Source organism: Balaenoptera acutorostrata, chromosome 3 (assembly GCF_949987535.1).
Source record: "Balaenoptera acutorostrata chromosome 3, mBalAcu1.1, whole genome shotgun sequence".
Taxonomy (NCBI): Eukaryota; Metazoa; Chordata; class Mammalia; order Artiodactyla; family Balaenopteridae; genus Balaenoptera; species Balaenoptera acutorostrata.
The window spans coordinates 41919445-41945375 of NC_080066.1; the positions used below are offsets into that span (position 1 = coordinate 41919445).

At 41.5% G+C, this 25931-nt stretch overlaps 1 protein-coding gene across 1 annotated transcript in view; it reads right to left on the bottom strand.

Moving 5' to 3' along the window:
- The window catches only part of AGBL1 (AGBL carboxypeptidase 1), a 520708-nt gene extending 507152 nt beyond the window's left edge, over positions 1 to 13556 (bottom strand). The window contains 3 exon segments of the mRNA XM_007194366.3: positions 6270 to 6363; positions 10010 to 10141; positions 13418 to 13556. Coding sequence (XP_007194428.2) covers positions 6270 to 6363; positions 10010 to 10141; positions 13418 to 13541 — 350 coding nt within the window. The 5' untranslated portion in view covers positions 13542 to 13556.
- Between the last annotated feature and the right edge of the window lie 12375 nt (positions 13557 to 25931).

Genomic DNA, 25931 nt, shown 5'->3' on the forward strand with positions numbered 1-25931 from the left:
AAATAAAAATAAATAAATTAAAAAAAAATCCTACTTCAAGGCAAGTTTGATTTTCATTATACAGTAGAGCATCTTAGAGAAATGAATAGTGTCTTGAAATTAGGTTAGAAGGCTTAGTTCAATCTCTGAGTTTCAGTCACCTCGTCTTAAAATGAAGGAGCTGGACCAGCAGATCCTTAAAGACCTTCCAACTTTAGATCTTATGACTTGAATATCTATGACTGGCCCTAATCAGGGAGAGATTACTGGCTTCCCAGAAAAGATGAGAGGGATTTAAACCAACAAACCTAGTCACCAAGGTTTAACATATGTAGGAAACTATTCATTCCACCATCAGCTACAGGCTTGGAGTCAGGTGGCAAACGCACTAATCACTCTGTCAGTAAGTTGAGCCTGTGTTGTTCACTCCTAATAGAAGCACTTGTAGGGCTGGGGTGGAATTTTTTTGTTCCTGTTCCAAGGTATCTGAGTCCAAGTGATCAGGAGCACACGGTTTCTGAAACCCCAATGTGAGCCCTTGCTCTGGACACCACAGAGTCTAATTATATTGAACAGAGAGCAGCAAAAGTCACAAAGCCATTAATGGGAGGGTAAGGGGAAAATGAACACCCGGGGAGAAATTCAGTAGCTATTTTGAAAAACACGAGATTTTGCTTCTTTGTCTCAGTGACAAAGTAGCTGAGTCACCCAATCGCTCATGATCTCAGGGAACGCGTTAGCTTTGGTTGAGTCTGCACTCATCCAAGAAGTGGAAAGGTATGATGGTCGGAGAAAGCCCGGAAGGTCTGCTCTGAAAAAAAAAGTAGGGATTTTGGGGGAAGGGATAGGAGGAGCAGGACATATTTTAGAGCTTATAAACTGAAGATGAAATCACCATAAAGAGCTGTCAAGGAAGCAATGCCTAGTAATCCTGCACTCAGGCAAAGCTCAAATGCCAGACATGCCCTGAGATCAGGACTTTGAAGGGAGATCACTTAAAACTATTCTACGCACAGACAACGAGAGACTAAGCTGAAGAATTTGCTTATGAGGCTTGCTAAAGACCCAACATATCCCTCTTCTCCTCTTGTCAAAGTGTTTGAGCCCAGGTAAAGCACACAGCCTCTGAACACCATGACCTCATAGAAACCCAGGCGCCCAGGAACTCCTGAGCCTGATGACCATAACTCACAGCATGAGAACCCTGCTGAAAGCCTGAGAGGACATCGAGGGGGTGTGAATATTGGAAATGCTGTCTTCTGTGAGGGTTAGACCAGCAAGGTCCTGAACAACACATTTCCTGACCTCCTGTCTTCTTGGGAGAGCTCCAGAGAAACTGTAAGTGAAGGATGAAGGAACCCTCTCAGCCCACAGATGTCCTGAGTTCCCTTTCTCAAAGGACTGTGCAATGGTCAGGGAATACAATGGAGCTCAAGGTCCAACCTCTGCTAGGAAGACTCAACCTGTTTCTGATTGACTCTGATGTTTTTGAGGCAAGAGAGGCCAACAGAGTTTAAAGTCCTGGGAAATAAACCAATGATAACAGCTGATAATTCAGCTTCAAAGGTTGGGTTAACTATTACCATGTGAAAATTTGGCCACGCTTTGGAAATAGTTACGTGGACAGACAGTGGAAATTGTCATTATTTTTACCAAAACCCTTAGGTCCACCCTGGAAATGAGGGCACAAAGGTACAGAAGGTGTTGAGACATGGAACAAACACAGACTCTTCTAAGGTCACAAGATGAGTCAGTCACAGACAAGCAATTTATCTTTGCCTCAAAACATTTTTCTACTTAGTGAATTTGGAAAGCTCAAAGACAGCTTTGGTGCAGATAAACAAACTTGTTCACAGTAGAGCAAGCTAGCAAGAGCTAGCTCACCCTGGCCCTGGGTCATTTCTCCCTCCCTGATTCTATAAAAAGCTCCCCCATAAATTCTAAAGCCCCATAAATTCCAGCCGAATGGATTATCAAACCAAATACTGGAAGCCTAGCTCTGTCTCAAATAGGAAGCAAAATTTGAATGTGAATGCTGCCCGTCACATCCCCTCAAACGCAGATCTTTCTCTTCTGCCAATCTCAGTCAGTTTCCCCAGACAACTCTAAGTAAGAGACAAAAGACCCCCTCCACTGAGACTTTGTTCTCTTTCAAGCTGATGGTTGCTGCCTCTCATTCTCTCAGAATGAGTCCCCTCCCGCAAGGCACCTCAGTCCCTCATGCAAGAGAGTACTGGGTAGACCAGCTACTTCATTTCCCAGACATGTTTAGACATGATAGAACCTCAAATGTGAAATTGGCTTGGTACCAAGGAATAATAAGATAATAAATATGAAGTGCCTACTATAGCACCCACTCAGTAAATGGTGGCTTTTATTGGTCATTAGATAGGTTATTCACAAAATATAAAATTTTTTTAATTGAGGAATTTCTTTCAAATTGAATTAAGAGCCTACCATGGTCCCGGCACTTGGGTAGGACCAATGGAGTACAGCAAGATAAATATAATTTGACTTCTACCTTTAGGAGGTTTAGAATTTATATGGGAGAGAAGACACAAACGCCAACATGGTACAGAGTCAAATCTGATATATATTAAAGGAAAATAAGAACAAAGTGCTGGAGGAGGGGAAATTCCTTTTGTCTGGTGAGGTGGAGCAGGCACCATAAGGTGGGGTCTGAAGAATGGGGGCAGCTTCTGCCATTCAATAAGGCAGGGCTGCCCTTCCAGAGGGAGGGAAGCACATGAGGAAAGTTCTGGAACAGGACAGGGCATCCCAGGTGCAGGGGTAGCTGGCTAGAAAGAAAGAGGAGAGGAGGACTAAACGGGAAGGATGGAGATGGAGATAGGGACACATTCTTGATTGCTCTGAAGTCAGGAAATACCAGTGGGAGGGCTATAGGAGCTGTCTAGGTCTGAAGAAAACTGCTCAGACTAAAGCAATGGTCATGAAGGAACAGGTGCAAGCCGACACAAATCTATGACAGTAAGACTCTGCCAGCATGGTGGGTATTTGAGAAGTGAGGAAGGCTTGGAATAGCCACCTCCCCTGAGAGTGAGGGCTGGCACAAGGCCACAGAGGGTGAGTGACATTGCTCTGCATGCCCCTTGTCTCTAGAAGGTGTGCGGTTTGTTTCTCTGTCATAAATCTTGCCCTGAAAACTATCTGGAGACAGGGTTTTATTGGAGGACAGCTGCATAACTAATTTTAGGTTTGTGCTAGAGAAATAGGGCAGGTTTAATCTCCAGGGCAGGGAGGAGTCATAGTGACACAACGCTGGGCATCCGTTCCTACAGAGGCATCCAAGAATAACTCTCCCGGGGCTTGCTAGCATTTGGAGGCTGACACTCATTAAAGCTATTTACATCCTCTGACATGTTACTTCATCCCTGAAAGACCCCTTCAAACGCACAGGTTCTGGCATCCAAGTGGAGTTGAGTAGAACTCATTGGGGTACAACTTAGTTACTATTTGGGAAACGGAGTTCATGGGAGAAGGTGAGTAGTGGCAGAAACTTCCCATCTGCATGTTCACCTCTAGCTTTGCTGCCAGATCTCAAGCAGGCAGCCAAGTACCCAATAGAATTTATATTCATAACGAGGAACAATATTAAAGCACATCAAAGTTTCCAAGATTTTGGGCACAGTATTTCTTAATGCCCCCAACAAACCTAAGAGGTAGGACTTGATATTCACACTTTGAGAAATGTAACAGTTTAGTTAAGAAAGGATAAATGACTCTCCAAGGAATCAGCTAGAAAGAGGGCGACAAGGCAGGTCTTCTGATTTTAGCACCTTTGTTCTTGTCTTGCTGCTGGAGGCTGGGGGTAAGGCAGAAGACAAGGCAGCTTTGAGAAAGAATTCAAAAGCAGAGGGAACAGACATTTATTTCGCCTTTGAGAGGAAAGAGCCATACGATGCAGGAGAAAGACTCCCCCTATCATTATCATTAAGCAAATTGGTCCATAAGTATGTGCGTTTAGATGGTAACAGAAATTTAAACAAAGTTTAACCGCTTGTGATTGTCTTATATATATATGGTGGTTTAGAAATCAAATGCTGGAAATAGACTGTGTAAGATACTCCGGTGGTGGTTTAAGAGCTAAGGCTCATGTATCAGACAGGGTTTAAATTCCAGCTCTTTCACTTAAATCCCAGCATGTTACTTAACTTCTTTCAGCTTCAATTTTTTTTTTCCCTGTAAAATTGGGGACAGTAATAGCACCTGCCTCGCAAAAGAGAGAAGAGGATCAAAAGAGATAATGCATGCTAAGAGCTTAGCATGGGGCAGAGCACATAATAAATGCCATGGCAATGACAGCTCTATCGAAATGGTTGGTGGAAAAGCCTCTCCTCTATGGAGGTTTGGTTTTAATTTGGCATTTGGATCAAGAAGGAGAATCATCTTGTCTAACTTTTACAGAACAGACCAGAAATGCAGAAATATGCCCGAGGTCCCTGAAAAGTCATTTTGTCATTGGAAACATCCACCCCTATTTATCCCTGGGGTTACTTTCCAGGAGAAAAAAAGCAATAGAGATGGCAACTAGCATGAGTCTCTGAGAAGGGGGCTTCTGTGCTTTGTTGCTTACTCCCCCTAGCTCAATCTGAATAGGGAAGACAATAAAAGCTATCAGGATACCAGAAGGGAAGGGCCTAGTGCCAAGGTAAGCTGGGAAGGGCTTGCCTAGAGGAGCTCTCCAAACAACATGGTACCCGAGTGAGTACCGTGTGATACTGGTATGTGGATGGGCCCAGGAGACATCACTAGATTTTCACATGATGTAGGGTAAGCAACCAAACATTCCTGAGCTGCCAAAGAGATACACGGAGACAACAGCAGATTAGAAGAGTCCTGGTGAGTAAGGCAAAAAGATATGGTTCATGGATTGCTGACCAAAGGACATGTTAAGACTGCATATGTCAGCAGCAAAGGCCTACACACCAGGATAAAAACCAAAATATCCAAATCAAACATATTCAAATTGAATAATGGAAGTTTAAGAGGGAAATAAAATATAATTACAGAAAAACCAAGAAAGTTAATTTTTTTGGTCACTGAGCTTGTGACTCTGAAATTTTATACTTAACTAAATGAGGATCCCTTGACAGAATTTAGTTGAATCCCATTTTGCAATACATTTGCACTTCAGAGAAGAGATTTCTCAAATGAGGTACATGCAACACTGACTCCAAAAAAAAAGGTGGTCTGCAAACAAAAATAGTTCCCTAACCAAATTAGTTTTGGAAAAGGGTATATACTACATACTCATCTTGAATATTCCGAATGTGTGTTGGCTTTATGAAGGCTTTGAGAAGTCGTACAGTAAAGAAATATACCTAACTTTGTTTAACCCAGTACTTCTCAGTATATTTGATGAGAAATTTTTTTTTTTAACAAGATATAATGTTTTTCACTCTAGGAAATGCTGGTGTAGAGAGCTGCAGGTGAGAATGGATGAGAATGGCATTACTGTGGTGACCCAAGAGAAAAATAATCAGGTGGAAGATGAGCCGAAGATTGATGCTGGGATGCAGAAAATCTCATGGCTGGGCATGGAAATGCTACTTTGCCAAATGACCTCATATATCTTGGAAATTGGCTGAATTTTTTCTAATATTCTTTCAAGGTCCTCGCTGAGTCACTCCCATAAATGATGGATCTTATTGGTTCCGAATATCTCTAAAGCCTGCGTCTCTGACCATCTCCCTTTTTTTAAGTTTGTGATTCACTCCACTCCAGGAGGCAGGACCAGGGAGAACAGGCTGAGTTTCACTTTCCAATCATAAAAACACATCTCAAAACTAGCACACAATCCGAATTTCATATCAGAAATTTAGGAACCCTGAGAGCATCACCTTTCCCTATCATGTCTGGACTGTCTTTTAAGGGCTGTACTCACTATGGTAGAGTCTGTGATTAAAAGAGATACCTGAAGGCTTCAGGCAAAAAAACAAGGGCTTTTGAGTCAGACAGATCTGGCTGGATTCAAATCCCAACTCTGCCTTTTCCTAACATTGTGACCTTGGATAAGACTCCCTCTACATCTGAATTCCCTCATCTGAAAATGAAGATGATATATCCATTCAGGTTGTTGTGACAATCCGAGGAAATGATGCATGGGTGGGGAGAGATGTGAGCTGAGACAGGATAAAGTCATAGAACCGTATCTACAAGGGGGAAGTCATCGCTAAGTGAACTGGAAACACCAAGAGAATATCTACGAGACCATTCCCATATCTGTATCTACTACAAAGAAGGCAAAAGTACTAAAAACTGCTCTGTACCTGATTACTCGGGTGCGCTTCTGGGTATAAGGGGTGATGACCTTGAGAAGCAGTTCCATCGCTCCATTAATTCCCAGCATGGCTCCTGTGGTGACTGAGAAAGACAAAAGCACACTAGTTACTGACCCATCTGAACCAAATGTTATTTTCAGCATTACAGTATGAGCCTAAAGGATAGGGGAGGTCCATCACCTTTCTTACCAAAGGCAACTTAAAAGCAGAGAAACTCTATGGTCTTTTATCCCTGGCTTGGAAGTTAAAGATCATCTGAAAAGCACACATTATCTTCCCACACTGTCTCTTTCTCAAAAGGGTCCCAAGCCATGAAATTATGTTTTCCATTTTCTGGTGGCCCATTGCCCTACTCCTTCATATAGTCAATCAGAATAGCCAAGGCAATTGCCGAGCAGAAGATTTTTTCTGTAAGCAGATCTTTGGGTTTCTGGCAACTACTTAAGTTCAAGCTGTTTCACCCACCACCGACTTCCTATATGATACATACATGCATGCACACATACATGCATGCACACACACACACACACACACACACACACACACACATACACACACAGAGCCAGTATACTAAAAAACACTTTCTTAGACGTATTTTGCTGTTTGGAGACTTCACAATGAAGAAAAGTCGTAAGTGGATGGGACAAGTTTCAATCCAACTTGGATTGACTTCTTTAAAACTTTAAGAAGCAATCTAATAAAGAAGATAGTGTCCTTTTTGTTCCACCCCGATTCCAAGTTCCCCTACAACTTTTGCACTCGGATCGCCCATCACTAAAAGGCTAAGGCTTGACTATACTTCTATCCATTAGAATGGCAAAGGAAGAATCAGTTAGGCCTGCTCAGAGGTAACTACCAGAAATTTTTGCCTTTTTGCCCAATTGGATGGCTATAAAAACAGAGTGATAGATCTGAATAATAGAAAGAGACCGAAAGGGGTAGCTGGTCATCCTGGTGGCTTCAGGTAAGTATTTTGGGTACAAAACCTCTCATTTCTGATGATGCCCCAGCCACTCTGCAATATCCCCAGCACCTCACTCCACTCAGCTCACTTTAGGAAGAGCTCTGATCACATCAAAAATAAGAGGAACCCACAGGATACAAAATGGAATCAGTTTGGCCCGAGGCAAAACTTCCAGTGGGAGAAGGAAAGAAGGTTATCTTCCAAGGTGTGACCCTTTTTCCTTTCCTTCACTGTACTGTTGTAGTAAAACAGAGACCCATGAATGCCTTGTGCTTTGGGCCAGCTTTGTTCCAGGAAATATGAGTGGACACAAGGGGGTCAGGGAGAAGCAAAGGGATAGAAACAAGGGAGGCTTATACTGGCTTGCTCCAAGCCTCAGGAAAGGAGGAAAAATGGAAAACTGGAGTCTCTAATATAGTTCATCCCAGTACAGTCCATCAGAGAGAGACTGAGGCTGATGTCTTAGTTATCACCAGGAGTGCGTGTTCCTGGAATATCCTCTATGCATTCGTCCCTCCTGAGGCTAGTACAGGCAGTCATTGAATGGATCAAAATTCAAGAATTTGGCATCCTAATCCTGCCCATCAATCTTCCCTTCCCATGGCTACTAACTCAGTCCTTACTTCTAAATTGGGAAAACATGCTGGAGTAAACTCCTGGCAAATAATTCAGCAAAGTTCTAGTATTAAGTAGAGTTAGGGAGGAAATAGTTTTAAGAGCATGAATTCTAGCATGGGAGACTTTAGACTTGGAACTGAAAGAGGATAACAATAAAAAGTCCTCACTAAGTTCTTCCATGCTGGATGCCTGCCCAAGGTTAGACCTCTGGCAGCTCTATAAGCAAACTCACCGGCCATCTGAGAGCTGCCGAATGGTTCACTGGCTGTCACAGACCCATTATGTTTCCAGCCAATTCCTTCTGCAGATAGGAGCTGTTTAGAAAACTTGCTGGAACTTTCAACAGTGGCTAACAATTCAACAAAGCGACAGCAACCCATGGGCTTTATGAACTCTGCTTGCCTCTCATCAGTAAAGTCAATGTATAGAGAGTGATCGTATTTTTTTTTAATATTTTATGAAACAGTTCATACAATAAATGTTGTCTAAGAATAGGAGACACATAGCCACCTCCTCATACCCACAGGCAAATCTCAGCATTTTTCAGAGCTCCCTGCTGAAGGAATTCTTCAAATCTCTATAATCAATGTATATAATGAGAGTAAGTTATTCATCTTAACTATTCTTTACAGAACCAAAATAAGATACTTCAAGTCTCGTGCTGCTGGCAAGCTCCAAATGGGGGTGACACACCTTCTGCCTACTCATTAATAAGAGTTGTCCTTTATACAAAACCACAACTTTTCACTTAGATTTTCCTTTGTTAGAGATGGGTTTGGACAGATTCTTTCAGCCTCTTTCAAATATTCTCTGATTTTCTGGTCAACATATATGAGTGTAAGTGGAGATTCTGTCTGTGAACATAGAGTCAAGCATCTGTCTCATTATTCCCTAGAAACACTTTCTTTTGATGGGTCTTCCATGCTTATTCATGGAGTTAACCAATGAAACATGTCCCTACTATTTTGTTAGTTCTGAGGATAGTTACGGAAAAAGGTCACCACCTGTTTACTACCCTTATGTGTGTGATTCCTATTATTTCAAAGGACTGAGGGAAAAGATTAGAGCAGAGAAGAAAAACTAACACTTACTTAGCAACTATTATGTGACGAGCTTACCCATGAACATGATCTTACTTATCCCAACCACCAAGTCTATGAGCTCTTATTACAACTGTAATTTTACAAAGGAAGAAGCTGAGGTTAAACAGGTTAAGTGCACACATCATATGACTCTTAAGAAATGAAGTCAGAGTCAAGCCCAGGTCTTCTTGGCTCTAAGCTCATGTTCTTTCCTCTAGAGAGTATTACATCTAAATAGTTGTCACTTTTGTTCTGCAGGAAAGGGGCTTAGAAAGGAGAAATAAAAGTCTGTGTTCTTTACACTGAAATAGATGGTACAGAATATAATCTATTAATAACTGTATCCGTATGGAGAGTAGAATAAACATGAATTTTGCAGTTAGAAACTTAGCCCTCATGACTTATCTGTATGAACTCAAGCAACTTCTTCATTCTTCTAAGCTTCATTTTCTTTTTTCTTAGCTATAAAATGCTGAGTCTACATACAGGATGGTTATGATTATCAGAAATAATCCAAATCAGGAGATGGCAAATAATATCAACCCATGTGCTATGATATATCAAGTTACCTGAAAGACAATGTTGAGAAGCATTGGGAGATAAACTTTGGTAAAGGATGTCATGATCAGTGAGTGACTTCAGGGACATAGTGGAGAGACTTGTGATGTGAGGGTCGCTCTTGACAGCTGTAACACATTGCTCTGTGCCTTGGATATAAGGACTGAATAAAGTCTGCCTTCCCCTGCCACAGGTCTTTTTCACCTCGTAGTACTGACAGAGAGACGTAGAGTGCTAAAATGTTTTAGCTCCTAAGGGAAAACAATATGGATCTCTCACTTCAAGCACTGGCTCAAGAGTTCTCCATTGCAGAGAAGGAGATGAAGAAATAACTTCTCACCTCTACAGTCTGTAGAACATGAGGCTCCTCCTGGTTTATTTATCTTGTTGGGACTACGTTTGTCCTCCACCCATGCCCTCCTTCCAACCACACCCCCAAATGGTTTCCAGGTGTCCCAGCCCAGATCTGGAAGCCACCCCCAGAGAGCCACAATTGAGTTGCTTACCACTAAAGGCAAAGACACGCAGAGCCCAGAGACAGTGGAGGAGGTTCTGGCTGTGAGACAGGTTTTTCTTCGCCAGAATTAATGTCACATCAAGTGCTTCCAATTCCAGTGCCTTCTGTCCAAACTTTTTATCTATGAACACAGATCAATCCATCTTAGTTGTGTTTCACATTAATTCTGAAGGTTGTATAATGTGTGGGGGAGAGGAAGGCAAAGACGGTGGAGTGAAGAAGATTATCATGGCCAATGAGACTTTTCGGGTCTAGTAGAAAACGCTACTAAGTATGTCCCCATTGGAACCAGATGACTCAAAAGAGCTAACCGAGGGTATACATATGGTCCGTTATTCTTCAAGTAATATTTACATGAAGTCTTGTGGGTTGTGTGACTTGCACCCCCTATATGTAAAAATGTTTCTGGTTGTCCTCAAATATGAGGTACAGTTTAGCTGGGTATAAATTTCTTCCTTTAAGACAGCTCCAGAAGTAAGGATACTTAGGTTACATAACAGTCAAATGCAAAGGAAATATGGCAAAATGTTAACAATGGTTAGATCTAAGTGATAGGTATAGAAGAGGTCATCTTTCTATACGGTAGAGAACTTTATAATAAAACATGAAAACATAATTTCAGAAAATAAAATTTTCTCCCCAAATTTCTCTAAATTATTGATCCAAATAACATGATATTCAGTGTTGTGGGTTAGTCATTATTATCTTAATAATTACTAATAATTATTAATTATTAATATCATTTAATAATTAGTAATAAGCATAAAAAATAAAGGGAAAAATTTTTTTTTAATTCTATGCTCCTGGCTCCCACTAGGATAATACGTGACTGTGCCACCTGTCACATTTGTTTGTGTCCTTTCCAAAGTGCAATGCCCAAATCACCATGTTTGTTTTTGCAAGAATACAATCACTACCAGATTCATAGCAGGTGGAAATAAGTAAAACAGAGACACATCCTAAACCTCGTTTACCAATATTTATCTCTGGACCAAAAGACACCGGCAAAGAGACTGTGACTGAACTCATATGACCCGTTTCCTTTATCGGAAAAGAAAGATACCTATCTGGCTCCATTCATGAGCAGCCAATCTCATTTCTGTTCTGTTCAGGTCAGCCCCTGACAGCTTGAATGTCAATATCAAGAACTACCATCTTTAATGGCAGAAGGTGTAATTATGATAATAATAATATCAAGGTCCATAACTTGAAAATCACTGCCCTGGTGCATCACTCATCTCTCTTTCTCCTATGAAACCTACATGACTCTTGTCCATCAAGCTTCTGGCGCCACATGCTAAGCAGGCAACATACAGCCTTGCTTAATCCTTACAGCAACCCAAGAATTATGTACTGAGACCCATTTTGTAGATGAGAGCCCAATGGCAACTTGCCCAAGGCCACACTGCTAATAAGTGTCAAAGCCAGGCCTGAAACCCAGATCTGACTTCCCAGCCTCTGCCATTTACTACCAGGGTGTATATCATGTCTTTTCTGTCTTTTTTTGGAGTTCACTTGGCCCACTCTTTGTTTTGCTGACTTCTTCTTATCTTTCAAGTTTGGGCTCAAATGTCACCTCTCTCTGTCCACACCATCTTAGAGGAACATCACCTTTTCTTTTCCTTTCGGTTATTATCTAGTTAATTATCATTGTCTGCTATTATCTAGTTGATTATTTACTTTCTGCCCTTCCCCACTTGAATGTAAGTCCCATGAGAGGAGGCCCCTTATCTGTCTTTGTGACTGTGATGTTCCCAGTGTCTAGAACAGTGCACAGCCCTGGCAGACATGGAGTGAACAACTGTTGAATATTCAATGAATATTGGTTCAATTGGTTTTGTCTGGAACATGCTCATGCAGGTGCTGGCTGATGCCTGGGTCTCAATCATTATTTGTGAAATGTAGAATGGACTCAAACCACAGCTCCTAACATTGAAAGGAAAGGGTACCCCAGAGCCCTGTGCCCTTGGCTGCTGCTGCCTGCACTGAGCATCAAAGATCCAACTTTCGGGGCTTCCCTGGTGGTGCAGTGGTTGAGAATCTGCCTGCCAATGCAGGGGACACAGGTTCGAGCCCTGGTCTGGGAAGATCCCACATGCCGCGGAGCAACTAGGCCCGTGAGCCACAACTACTGAGCCTGCGCGTCTGGAGCCTGTGCTCCGCAACAAGAGAGGCCGCGATAGTGAGAGGCCCGCGCACCGCGATGAAGAGTGGCCCCCGCTTGCCACAACTAGAGAAAGCCCTCGCACAGAAACGAAGACCCAACACAGCCAAAAATAAATAAATAAGTAAATTAAAAAAAAAAAAAAAAAAGATCCAACTTTCGGAGGACCTGAGCTTCTCGACTGTGATTTATGTAAGACTGCGCACAATCGGAGCTTAACTGTTATGACTAATTTGCAACGCTTACATGCATCCTGAGTGCCCAGGCTTTTTCAAATGTGCTCCAAAAATTTCTAGGGTTGTAGGGAGGTGTTTCAGTCTTCTATGAGGAAAGAGAAATGGATATGTGGCATAAGTGGAAAGAATTCTAGACCCTCATCTTCTCTTCAACCAAGGAAGCTTCACTTCTATGTGACATATTGTAGTGAGTTGAAAACCGTGCCCCAAAATTCATGCCTGCCTAGAACCTCAGAATGTTATCATATTTGGAAATAGAGTCTTTGCAGACTTAATTACTTAAGAGAAGATCATACAGATTTGGGTGGGCCCTAAATCCAATGACCAATATCCTTATAAGAGGAGAGGACACAAAGAAAGACACAAGAGTAGAAGGCCATGTGAAGATGGATGCAGAAATTGGAGTGCTGTTTCTATAAGCCAAGAAACACCAAGGATTGCTGGAAATTACCAGAATCTAGGAGAGAGGCATGTTAAGAGATTCTCCCTCAGAGCCTCCAGAAGGAACCAATCTTGCTAACCTCTTAATTTCAGACTTCTGGCCTCCAGAACAGTGAGAAAATAAATTTCTGTTGTTTTAAGCCACCCAGTTTGTGGTAATTCGTTACGGCAGCCCTAGGAAATTAATGCATTTACATAATGAATCTCCATATAAGATGTTATTTGTAGAAATGTTCCATTTATTTTTAAAGTGATTGAAAACCTCCTTGGAGTATCTCCCCTCTGTCCCCCATATGGCTCATGCCCCGTGTAGTCCATGCCTGCTCTGGGTCCTGTCCTAAGCACCTAAGTACCTTGGATTTGCTGACATCTATGAACCTCTCCTGGACCCTCACCTTCCAGGTGAGGCTGGGGCTGGTCCTGCCATCACCACCAAGGTGTCTATACCTCCCTCCGCTCCTCCCTGTACTCCCCCACAAAAGCTTCCCAAATTGCTCTCGTGATAACATCCCCAGATGCCCTCTCAGTCATCTTTGGGTCCCAGGGGTATGGGTACCTCGTAGGCCAACTTTGGCCAGCAGCCGGAAGAGGGGCAAGAGGATGTCATAGTCTGGAGAAGCCGTCCTGGCTGTGTTCACCAGGGTCTGCAGAAGGGCTTCGCTACCACCCTTGCTGATCATGTAGCGAATCCTCCGGTCTGTGCCTGAGGGGGAAAGCAGAGGAGTGCTGAGCCTCAAATAACTACCCTCATTTCCTTGGAACAGGAAGCAGACCTCACAGCTAGAGACAGAGCAAGGATTGGTTCATTTCACCCCAGAAACCAAAACTGTGGAGTTCTTGAAGCAACTTGTGTAAAGTTGTGCTATTAGGTAAGGGGCCAGGGTTGTGGGGTGGGGGTGGGGTGTGAAATGGAGAAATAATGGAATATTTCAGAACTTGCAGCAGCTGTACTAAACGGAGCCTAAAATCTACTTTCCTGAGAATCTATTAAGTCTCAGTGTAGGTGTGTATTTGTGTTGCATGTATAGAAATATGCATATAGGCTTATGTATAATCATATACTTAATTAAAGAGGGATCAGTATCCCCTCAGCTATAGGTTTGAATCATCTACAAGAGTGTCTGGTTTGATAGCTTATCTGGAATAATTCCATGGATGGTGTTAATGATTATTTGATGCTGGCCTTCAGTAACAGATGTGTGGGAAATATGGAAACAACCAGAATAATCCCTTGAGAAACAAACATCTAATCATATGTCTAGGGAGTTTGAAGAGGGTCTGGGGCTAGGGTAAGGTATATTGGTCTTTCTACCTAAGAATAGTTTTAAACATCTTGCCCCAGGACAAGCTCAAAAGCAGTGATTACATTTCAACTTGGAAGGGGACCCACGTGATTCTCTATGCACTTGGACAAAGGTGGCCAACAGGGTGGGAGATTATTAGCAAAGAAGACCCTCTGATTTTTCATCCTCTACTAAAGGGGCAATAATCAGTACCTATTTCAGAAGGAGAACTCCAAGGTTTCATTCTAAGTGTTCCAGACACCACTGGACAAATTGAAGGCAGAACTATCACAGAGGACAAGTGGTCTTCACCTAAAGAGGGTACCTCACACAGAAGAAGGGAAGTCACCCTGCCATCGGAGGGCAGCACAGCCTATGGTAAAACCTCAGTATGAGTGGACCCTTCCTCCTGAATCTGTAACCTGAGGGTTTGTGGCTTTGGAGCAACATTCACTTTGGTATTGTCTGTTTGGTGATAATACGTCTTTCTAATGCAATGTGACTGGCTACATAGAAGTGAAAACTGAGTAAATGTTGGAATGTCCAAGAAGCTGTGTTTTCCAAGACCCTCACATGGAAATGAGCTAACAGAGGCGTGCCCCAGTTAACTCAGTTGATGCCAGTGTAGTCACCTCTGTCATCTTATCTCTGAAAATGTAGTGGCTGAACACTCTGCTAAGTCCAGCTCCTGCCTCATCTTCCTGTCTCCACTGGACATATGAAGGGAGCTGCCAATACCTGGCTCTCTAAATGGGCCACGATGAGGGAAGCAGGGGAGGCAACAGGTCGAATTGCTGAGGGCTGGAGGTCCTTGGCCCCAGAAATGAAGTATCATAGAATCACCACCAAGAGTCTAATTCCCTCCTAAGTTTGGATCACCATAGGGTGAGTGACAAGACTGAAGAGCCCAAAGTACAACCATCCCATGGTGATTCTGTCTCTCACAGAAAACTTGAGCTGGAGCAAACCCCCAGGCTACATAGGTCCCTGGGAGACACCACAGCTGCATGCCTCCATGTCCACCATACAAGGGATGAGGGCATGGTTTACTCACCAACAGAAAGCAGATCTCCGAGGACCTGGAGGATGGTCAGGGTGGACTCCCTGTCAGAGGAGCTCTGCAATGAAAGCACAGGCAGCCATTTTTAAGATGGAAGGTGAGGGTGCAGCCACTATGGAGAACAGTATGGTGGTTCCTTAAGGTTACCATATGATCCAGCAATCCCACTCCTGGGCATATATCCAGAAAAGATGAAAACTCTAATTTGAAAAGATACATGCACCCGAATGTTCATTACAGCACTATTTACAATAGCCAGGACATGGAAGCAACCTAAATGTCCAGATGAATGGATAAAGAAGATGTGGTACATATATACAATGGAATATTACTCAGTCATAAAAAAGAATGAAATAATGCCATTTGCAGCAACATGGATGGACCTAGAGATTATCATGCTAAGTGAAGTAAGTCTGACAGAGAAAGACAAATATCATATGATATAACTTATATGTGGAATCTAAAAAAAATTATTCAAATGAACTTATTTACAAAACAGAAATAGACTCACAGACATAGAAAACAAACTTATGGTTACCAAAGGGGAAAGGTGGGGGGAAAGATAAATTGGGAGTTTGGGATTGGCATGTACACACTACTATATATAAAATAGATAATCAACAAGGACCAACTGTATAACACAGGGAATTGTACTTAATATTCTGTAATAACCTAAATGGGAAAAGAATTTGAAAAAGAATAGATAAATGTATATGTATAACTGAATCACTTTGCTGTACACCTGAAACTAACACAACATTGTAAATCAACTATACTCCAATATAAAATAAAAATTAAAAAAAAAGAAGAAAGGCAAAAGAAAGGAGGCGGCATGGTCAGGGTACACATGGGAATGGCAGGGCTGTGTTTCCTTCCATTGAGAAAGACTTCCTGCAATAAGCAATGGTTGAAGGGTTGTTCCTTAAATAATGACTATGAGGGGACTCACTGAGTTAAGGTCTCAGGGGTTCTGCCACCATATTTAGACTTCAGGACCCTTCTTTGGGGACCCATTTTTTTAGTAACATCAGCAAGATGGGCAAGAGAATAAACATTGATAATTTATGCAGAAACAGCAAATGAAAGGGGCTTTGTGGGCCAAGTTAGCATAGTTCTCACTTATTTCAGGAGGCTTGGATTATTGTTAAATGCAGGGCAAACAGCAGAAACAGAAACCCACTAAAATGTTTTGATGGAAAGAGTTCCCTGACTGACAAGGATGAATTTTTATTTTCTAAAGAGGCACCTAGGGTAGCACCAAATCACATGATATAGATGCTCTATGGGATGCTTGCAACGCTTGACACTCTACCCTTTGTTATACAGAAGAGGACACTGAGATTCAGAGGGAGGGAGGATTATTCAAGTCCTCTGTGGTACCCACAGAGCAAAACTCAAATTTACAGCCCAGGCCAGGTTCCCAAAAATCAGGCCAGTGTTTGTTGCGCTATAATATGCTAATTTTCTAGATCACAAGAACTTATTTATCTACTAGTTGCAAGTCTGTACCCATAAACAACACCTCTCCAAATCCCCCACTCCAGCCCCTGGTAACCATCATTCTACTCTCTGTTTTTGCAAGTTCAGCTTTTTTAGATTTCATATATCAGTAATATCATATAGTATTCATCTTTATCTGACATATCTCACTGCACCTAATGCCTTCAAGATCCATCTGTGTTGTTGCAAATGGCAGGAAATGCTTTTTCTCATGGCTGAATAATATTCCATTGTATGTATATGCATCTTCTTTATCCGTTCATCTGTTGAGGGCACTTAGGTTGCTTCCATATCTTGGCTATTATGAAAAATGCTGCAGTGAACATGGGTGTGCAGATGTCTCTTCCAGGCACTGCTTTCAATTCCTTTGTATATATAGCCAGGAGTCCTATCTTACACCACTCACAAAAATTAACTTGAAATAGATCAAAGGTTTTTTTTTTTTTTGGTTTTTGGCCCCACTGTATGTGGGATCCTAGTTCCCCAGCCAGGGATCGAACCCACAGCCCCTGCATTCAAAGTGTGAAATCTTAACCACTGGACCTTGAGGGAAGTCCCAGATCAAAGATTTACATCTAAAACTTGAAACCATAAAACTCCTAGAAGGGAGGAGACCTTCAAGATGGTGGAGGAGTAAGATGTGGAGATCACCTTCCTCCCCACAAATACATTAGAAATACATCTACATGTGGAACAACTCCTACAGAACACCTACTGAACGCTGGCAGAAGACCTCAGACTTCGCAAAAGGCAAGAGACTCCCCACGTACCTGGGTAGGGCAAAAGAGAAAAGAAAAGACACAGACAAAAGAATAGGGATGGGACCTGCACCTCGGGGAGGGAGCCGTGAAGGAGGAAAAGTTTCCACACACTAGGAAGCCCCTTCACTAGTAGAGATGGGGGGTGGCAGGGGGGAACCTTCAGAACCACGGTGGAGAGCGCAGCAATAGGGGTGCAGAGGGCAAAGCAGAGAGATTCCCACACAGAGGATCAGTGCCGACCAGCACTCACCAGCCCGAGAAGCTTGTCTGCTCAACTGCCAGGGCAGGTGGGGACTGGGAGCTGAGGCTTGGGCTTCGGAGGTCAGACCCCAGGGAGAGGACTGGGGTTGGCTGCATGAACACAGCCTGAAAGGGGCTAGTGCACTACAGCTAACTGGGAGGGAGTTCGGGAAAAAGTGTGGAACTGCCTAAGAGGCAAGAGACCATTGTTTCACTGTGTGCAAGGAGAGGGGATTCAGAGCACTGCCTAAACAAACTCCAGAGATGGGTGTGAGCCGAGGCTTTCAGCGCAGACACCAGAGACAGGCATGAAATGCTAAGGCTGCTGCTGCCGCCACCAAGAAGCCTGTGTGCAAGCATAGGTCACTATCCACACCTCTCCTCCTGGGAGCCCGTGCAGCCCGCCACTGCCAGGGTCCCGTGATCCACGGACAACTTCCCCGGGAGAATACACGGCACGCCTCAGGCTGTTGCAATGTCATGAAGGCCTCTGCCGCTGCAGGCTCGCCCCGCATCCGTACCCCTTCCTCCCCCCGGCCTGAGTGAGCCAGAGCCCCCCAATTGGCTGCTACTTTAACCCCGTCCTGTCTGAGTGAAGAACAGATGCCCTCAGGTGACCTACAAGCAGAGGTGGGGCCAAATCCAAAGCTGAACCCCAGGAGCTGTGTGAACAAATAAGAGAAAGGGAAATCTCTCCCAGCAGCCTTAGGAGCAGAGGGTAAAATCCCCACAATCAACTTGATGTACCTGCATCTGTGGAATACCTGAATAGACCGTGTATCATCCCAAAATTGAGGTGGTGGACTTTGGGAGCAACTGTAGACTTGGGGTTTGCTTTCTGCATCTAATTTGTTTTTGGTTTTATGTTTGTCTTAGTTTAGTATTTAGAGTTTATTATCATTGGTAGATTTGTTTACTGATTTCTTTGTTCTCTTATTGTATTTATATAGATATATATTGTTTTTTCCTTTTTCTATTTTTGTGAGTGTGTATGTGCATGCTTCTTTCTATGATTTTGTCTGCATAGCTTTGCGTTTACCATTTGTCCTAGGGTTTTGTCTGTCCACTTTTTTTTTTAGTACAGTTTTTAGCACTTATTATCATTGGTGGATTTATTTTTGCTTCAGTTGCTCTTTTCTTTATTTATTTTTTCATTATTTTTTAAGTTTTTAATTTTTAATAATTTTTAAAATTTTTAATTTCAATAAATTTATTTTATTTTATTTTTTTCTTTCTTACCTTCTTTTTTTTTATCCCTTTTCTTCTGAGCTGTGTGGCTGACAGGGTCTTGGTGCTCCAGCCGGGTGTCAGGCCTGTGCCTCTGAGGTGGGAGAGCCGAGTTCAGGACATTGATCCACCAGAGACCTCTTGGCTACATGTAATATCAAACTGTGAAGGCTCTCCCAGAGATCTCCATCTCAATGCTATGACCCAGCTCCACCCAATGACCAGCAAGCTACAGTGCTGGACACCCTATGCCAAACAACTAGCAAGACAGGAACACAACCCCACCCATTAGCAGAGAGGCTGCCTAAAATCATAATAAGGTCACAGACACCCCAAAACACACCACCGGATGCAGTCCTGCCCCCCAGAAAGACAAGATCCAGCCTCATCCACCAGACACAGGCACCAGTCCCCTCCACCAGGAAGCCTACACAACCCACTGAACTAACCTTAGCCACTGGGGGCAGACATCAAAAAACAATGGGAACTATGAACCTGCAGCCTGCGAAAAGGAGACCTCAAACACAGTAAGTTAAGCAAAATGAGAAGACAGAGAAACACACAGCAGATGAAGGAGCAAGGTAAAGCCCCACCAGACCTAACAAATGAAGAGGAAATAGGCAGTCTACCTGAAAAAGAATTCAGAGTAATGACAGTAAAGATGATCCAAAATCTTGGAAATAGAATGGAGAAAATACAAGAAACATTTAACAAGGACGTAGAAGAACTAAAGAGCAAACAAACAATGATGAACAACACAATAAATGATATTAAATATTCTCTACAAGGAATCAATAGCAGAATAACTGAAGGAGAAGAATGGATAAGTGACCTGGAAGATAAAATGTCTCAGAGACATCTGGGACATTAAACTCACCAACATTCGAATTATAGGTGTCCCAGAAGAAGAAGAGAAAAAGAAAGGACCTGAGAAAATATTTGAAGAGATTATAGTTGAAAACTTCCCTAATATGGGAAAGGAAATAGTCAATCAAGTCTAGGAAGCATAGAGAGTCCCATACAGGATAAATCCAAAGAGAAACACACCAAGACACATATTAATCAAACTATCAAAAATCAAATACAAAGAAAAAATATTAAAAGCACCAAGGGAAAAACAACAAATAACATACAAGGGCAACCACATAAGGTTAACAGCTGATCTTTCAGCAGAAATTCTGCAAGCCAGAAGGGAGTCGCAGGACATATTTAAAGTGATGAAGGGAAAAATCTAAAACCTAGATTACTCTACCAGCGAGGATCTCATTCAGATTCAATGTAAAAATTAAAACCTTTACAGACAAGCAAAAGCTAAGAGAATTGAGCACCACCAGACCAGCTTTACAACAAATGCTAAAGGAGCTTCTCTAAGCAGGAAACACAAGAGAAGGAAAAGACCTACAATAACAACCGAAAACAATTAAGAACATGGTAATAGGAACATACATATCGATAACTACCTTAAACGTAAGTGGATTAAATGCTCCAAACAAAAGACATAGACTGGCTGAATGGATACAAAAACAAGACCCATATATATGCTGTCTACAAGAGACCCACATCAGACCTAGGGACACATACAGACTAAAAGTGAGGGGACGGAAAAAGATATTCCATGCAAATGGAAATCAAAAGAAAGCTGGAGTAGCAATACTCATATCAGACTAAATAAACTTTAAAATAAAGAATGTTACAAGAGACAAGGAAGGACACTACATAATGATCCAGGGGTCAATCCAAGAAGAAGATATAACAATTGTAAATATTTACGAACCCAATATAGGAGCACCACAAAACATAAGGCAAATGCTAACAGCCATAAAAGAGGAAATCAAGAGTAACACAATCATACTAGGGGATTTTAACACCCCACTTTCACCAATGGACAGATCATCCAAAATGAAAATAAATAAGGAAACACAAGCTTTATATAATACATTAAACAAGATGGACTTAATTGATATTTATAGCACATTCAATCCAAAAACAGCAGACTACACTTTCTTCTCAAGTGTGCACAGAACATTCTCCAGGATCGATCATATCTTGGGTCACAAGTCAAGACTCGGTAAATTTAAGAAAATTGAAATCATATCAAGCATTTTTTCTGACCACAATGCTATGAGACTAGATATCAACTACAGGAAAAAAACCTAAGAAATACAAACCCATGGAGCCTAAACAATACACTACTAAATAACCAAGAGATCACTGAAGAAATCAAAAAATCTCTAGAAAAAAATGACAATGAAAACCCGATGACGCTAAACCTATGGGATGCAGCAAAAGCAGTTCTAAGATGGAAGTTTATAGCAATACAATCCTACCTTAAGAAACAAGAAACATCTCAAATAAACAACCTAACCTTACACCTAAATCAATTAGAGAAAGAATAAAACAACCCCAAATTTAGCAGAAGGAAAGAAATCATAAAGTTCAGATCAGAAATAAATGAAAAAGAAATGAAGGAAACAATAGCAAAGATCAATAAAACTAAAAGCTGGTTCTTTGAGAACATAAACAAAATTGATAAACCATTAGCCAGACTCATCAAGAGAAAAAGGGAGAAGACTCAAATCAATACAGTAAGAAATGAAAAAGGAGAAGTAAAAACTGACACTGCAGAAATACAAAGGATCATGAGAGATTACTACAAGCAACTATATGCCAGTAAAATGGACAACCTGGAAGAAATGGACAAATTCTTAGAAAAGCACAACCTTCTGAGACTGAACCAAGAAGAAACAAAAAATGTGAACAGACCAATCACAAGCACTGAAATTGAGACTGTGATTTAAAATCTTCCAACAAACAAAAGCGCAGGACCAGAGTGCTTCACAGGCAAATTCTATCAAACAATTAGAGAAGAGCTAACTCCTATCCTTCTCAAACGCTTCCAAAATATAACAGAGGGAGGAACTCTCTCAAACTCATTCTACAAGGCCACCATCACCCTGATACCAAAACCAGACAAAGCTGTCACAAAGAAAGAAAACTATAGGCTAACATCACTGATGAACATAGATGCAAAAATCCTCAACAAAATACTAGCAAACAGAATCCAACAGCACATTGAAAGGATCATAATCATACACCATGATCAAGTGGGGTTTATCCCAGGAATGCAAGAATTCTTCAATATATGCAAATCAATCAATGTGATAAACCATATTAACAAACTGAAGGAGAAAAACCATATGATCATCTCAAAAGATGGAGAAAAATCTCTTGACAAAATTCAACTTCTATTTATGGTAAAAACCCTCCAGAAAGTAGGCATAGAGGGAACTTACCTCATCATAATAAAGGCCATATGTGACAAACCCACAGCCAACATCGCTCTCAATGGTGAAAAACTGAAACCATTTCCTCTAAGATCAGGAACAAGACAAGGTTGCCCACTCTCACCACTATTATTCAACATAGTTTTGGAAGTGTTAGCCACAGCAATCAGAGAAGAAAAAGAAATAAAAGGAATCCAAATCGGAAAAGAAGTAAAGCTGTCACTGTTTGCAGATGGCATGATACTATACATAGAGGATCCTAAAGATGCTACCAGAAAACTACTAGAGCTAATCAATGAATTTGGCAAAGTAGCAGGATACAAAATTAATACACAGAAATCTCTTGCATTCCTATATACTAATGATGAAAAATCTGAAAGTGAAATTAAGAAAACACTCCCATTTACCATTGCAACAAAAAGAATAAAATATCTAGGAATAAACCTACCTAAGGAGACAAAAGACCTGTATGTAGAAAACTGTAAGACACTGATGAAAGAAATTAAAGATGATACAAACAGATGGAGAGATATACCATGTTCTTGGAATGGAAAAATCAACATTGTGAAAAGGACTATACTACCCAAGGCAATCTACAGATTCAATGCAATCCCTATCAACCTACCAATGACATTTTTCACAGAACTAGAACAAAGAATTTCACAATTTGTATGGAAATACAAAAGATGCTGAATAGCCAAAGCAATCCTGAGAAAGAAAAACGAAGCTGGAGGAATCAGGCTCCCTGACTTCAGACTATACTACAAAGCAACAGTAATCAAGACAGTATGGTACTGACACAAAAACAGAAATATAGATCAATGGAACAGGATAGAAAGCCCAGAGATAAACCCATGCACATATGGTCACCTTATTTTTGATAAAGGTGGCAAGAATATACAATGGAGAAAAGACAGCCTCTTCAATAAGTGGTGCTGGGGAAACTGGACAGCTACATGTAAAAGAATGAAATTAGAACACTCCCTGACACCATACACAAAAATAAACCCAAAATGGATTAAAGACCTAAGTGTAAGGCCAGACACTATCAAACTCTTAGAGGAAAACATAGGCAGAACACTCTATGACATAAATCACAGCAAGATCCTTTTTGACCCAGCTCCTAGAGAAATGGAAATAAAAACACAAATAAACAAATGGGACCTAATGAAACTTAAAAGCTTTTGCACAGCAAAGGAAACCATAAACAAGACCAAAAGACAACCCTCAGAATGGGAGAAAATATTTGCAAATGAAGCAACTGACAAAGGATTAATCTCCAAGGTTTACAAGCAGCTCATGCAGCTCAATAACAAAAAAACAAACAACCCAATCCAAAAATGGGCAGAAGACCTAAATAGACATTTCTCCAAAGAAGATAAACAGATTGCCAACAAACAGATGAAAGAATGCTCAACATCATTAATCATTAGAAAAATGCAAATCAAAACTACAATGAGATATCATCTCACACCGGTCAGAATGGCCATCATCAAAAAATCTAGAAACAATAAATGCTTGAGAGGGTGTGGAGAAAAGGGAACCCTTTTGCACTTTTGTTGGGAATATAAATTGATTACAGCCACTATGGAGAACAGTGTGGAGGTTCCTTAAAAATCTAAAAGTAGAACTACCACATGACCCAGCAATCCCACTACTGGGCATATACCCTGAGAAAACCATAATTCAAAAAGAGACATGTACCACAATGTTCATTGCAGCGCCATTTACAATAGCCAGGACATGAAAACAACCTAAATGTCCATCTACAGATGAATGGATAAAGAAGATGTGGCACATATATACAATGGAATATTACTCCGCCACAAAAAGAAATGAAACTGAGTTATTTGTAGTGAGGTGGATGGACCTAGAGTCTGTCATACAGAATGAAGTAAGTCAGAAAGAGAAAAATACCATATACTAACACATATATATGGAATCTAAGGGGAAAAAAAAGGTCATGAAGAACCTAGGGGCAAGATGGGAATAAAGACACAGACCTACTAGAGAATGGACTTGAGGATATGGGGAGGGGTAAGGGTAAGCTGGGACGAAGTGAGAGAGTGTCATGGACATATATACACTACCAAGTGTAAAATAGATAGCTAGTGGGAAGCAGCCGCATAGCACAGGGAGATCAGTTCGGTGCTTTGTGACCACCTAGAGGGGTGGGATAGTGAGGGTGGGAGGGAGGGAGATGCAAGAGGGAAGAGATATGGGAACATATGTATATGTATAACTGATTCACTTTGTTATAAAGCAGAAACTAACACACCATTGTAAAGCAATTATACTCCAATAAAGATGTTTAAAAAAAGAGAAAAGAAGACATACAAATGGCCAATAGTTATATGAAAAGGTGCTCAGCATCACTAATCGTCAGGGAAATGCAAATCACAACCACAATGAGATACGACCTCACACGTGCTACATGGTTTTTATCAAAAAGCCAAGAGATAACAAATGTTGGCAAAGATGTGGAGAAAAGGGAACCCTAATATGCTATTTTTTAATATATGTTATTTAAGGCAAAGCTTTCTTTTAAATCTTCCCATAAGTAAGTCTCATGTTCCTCTTTGGCTTCAAAGACCTCAATAACTCCCCATGACATATAGGATAATGTCATGACTCTATCATGATAGAGTTGATAGTTTTGATGGGGTTTCCAAAGCTCCCCATGATCTTTTCTTGGTTATCCCTCCAGCTTCATTATTCATTACAACACCCCTGTACAAATACATGCTTCAGCAACATGGAATTACTTATAATTTCCTGCTCAAACCATTTAATTTCTTGCCTCTGTACCTTTGATCACGCTAGTCCCTTTTCCTGAAGCCTAGTCAATGCCAGCTCATCCTTCAAGTGCACTATGACTCCCATAAGTTTCCATTCCCACCCACAAGGCTGGGTTTGGAGTCTGCTTTGTCTCCACATCATTCTGTGCCGTTCTGACAGCATCCATACCACATGGCATTGGCAGCAGGGAACAATCTTGCTTCCTACCCCACCCCCACTAGATATTAATCCTTAAAGAAAGGCTCAATTATTGTGTATATTGTATTCCCAGCACCTGGAACTGGGACTGTTCCAGAGAAAAGTGTGCAATAAATATTTTTCAGAATCGAACCAAACTGAACCATGAAGGACTCCAAGGAGCCATGAAGTCCAACACCACATGCCTAGGCAGAGTGGTGCTTATACTTGCTTCAATTCCAGGCTTAAGACCCTCTAAGAAGTCACACTTTAAAACCCCAGCAAAGGCCAGGGCTAGGGTGAGGCAAGTGAGACACTAGTTTGGGCACAAATTTTTAAATTTAAAATGCAGTAATTAAGATAATAGTGTAATGCTATATTTTTCCACATCAAATAAGGCAAAAAAAAAAAAATCCATGATGAACAAAATACCAAAACTTAACACTTTAACTCATCTTCCAGGTGTGATGAGACATCTGGGGATCCCTAGACACTTGATGTCTACACTTATCCGGGGAAAGACTTGGGTTTGCTCTGAGAGCTTCTCCACTGGGAGCTGTGGCCTAACGAGGGCAGGCTCAGCATATACTTTTCCGGTGTCTCCCATCACAGCTGCACTGGACACTAACTGAAGGCACATTCTTTGAGTCCCCAAGTCTGAGCCACCCTCCAGCAAATGTCATCCCTAGTTGTGCACCATATCAGTGCTCCCCGCCCCTCCTTCGTCTCACAAAATCTG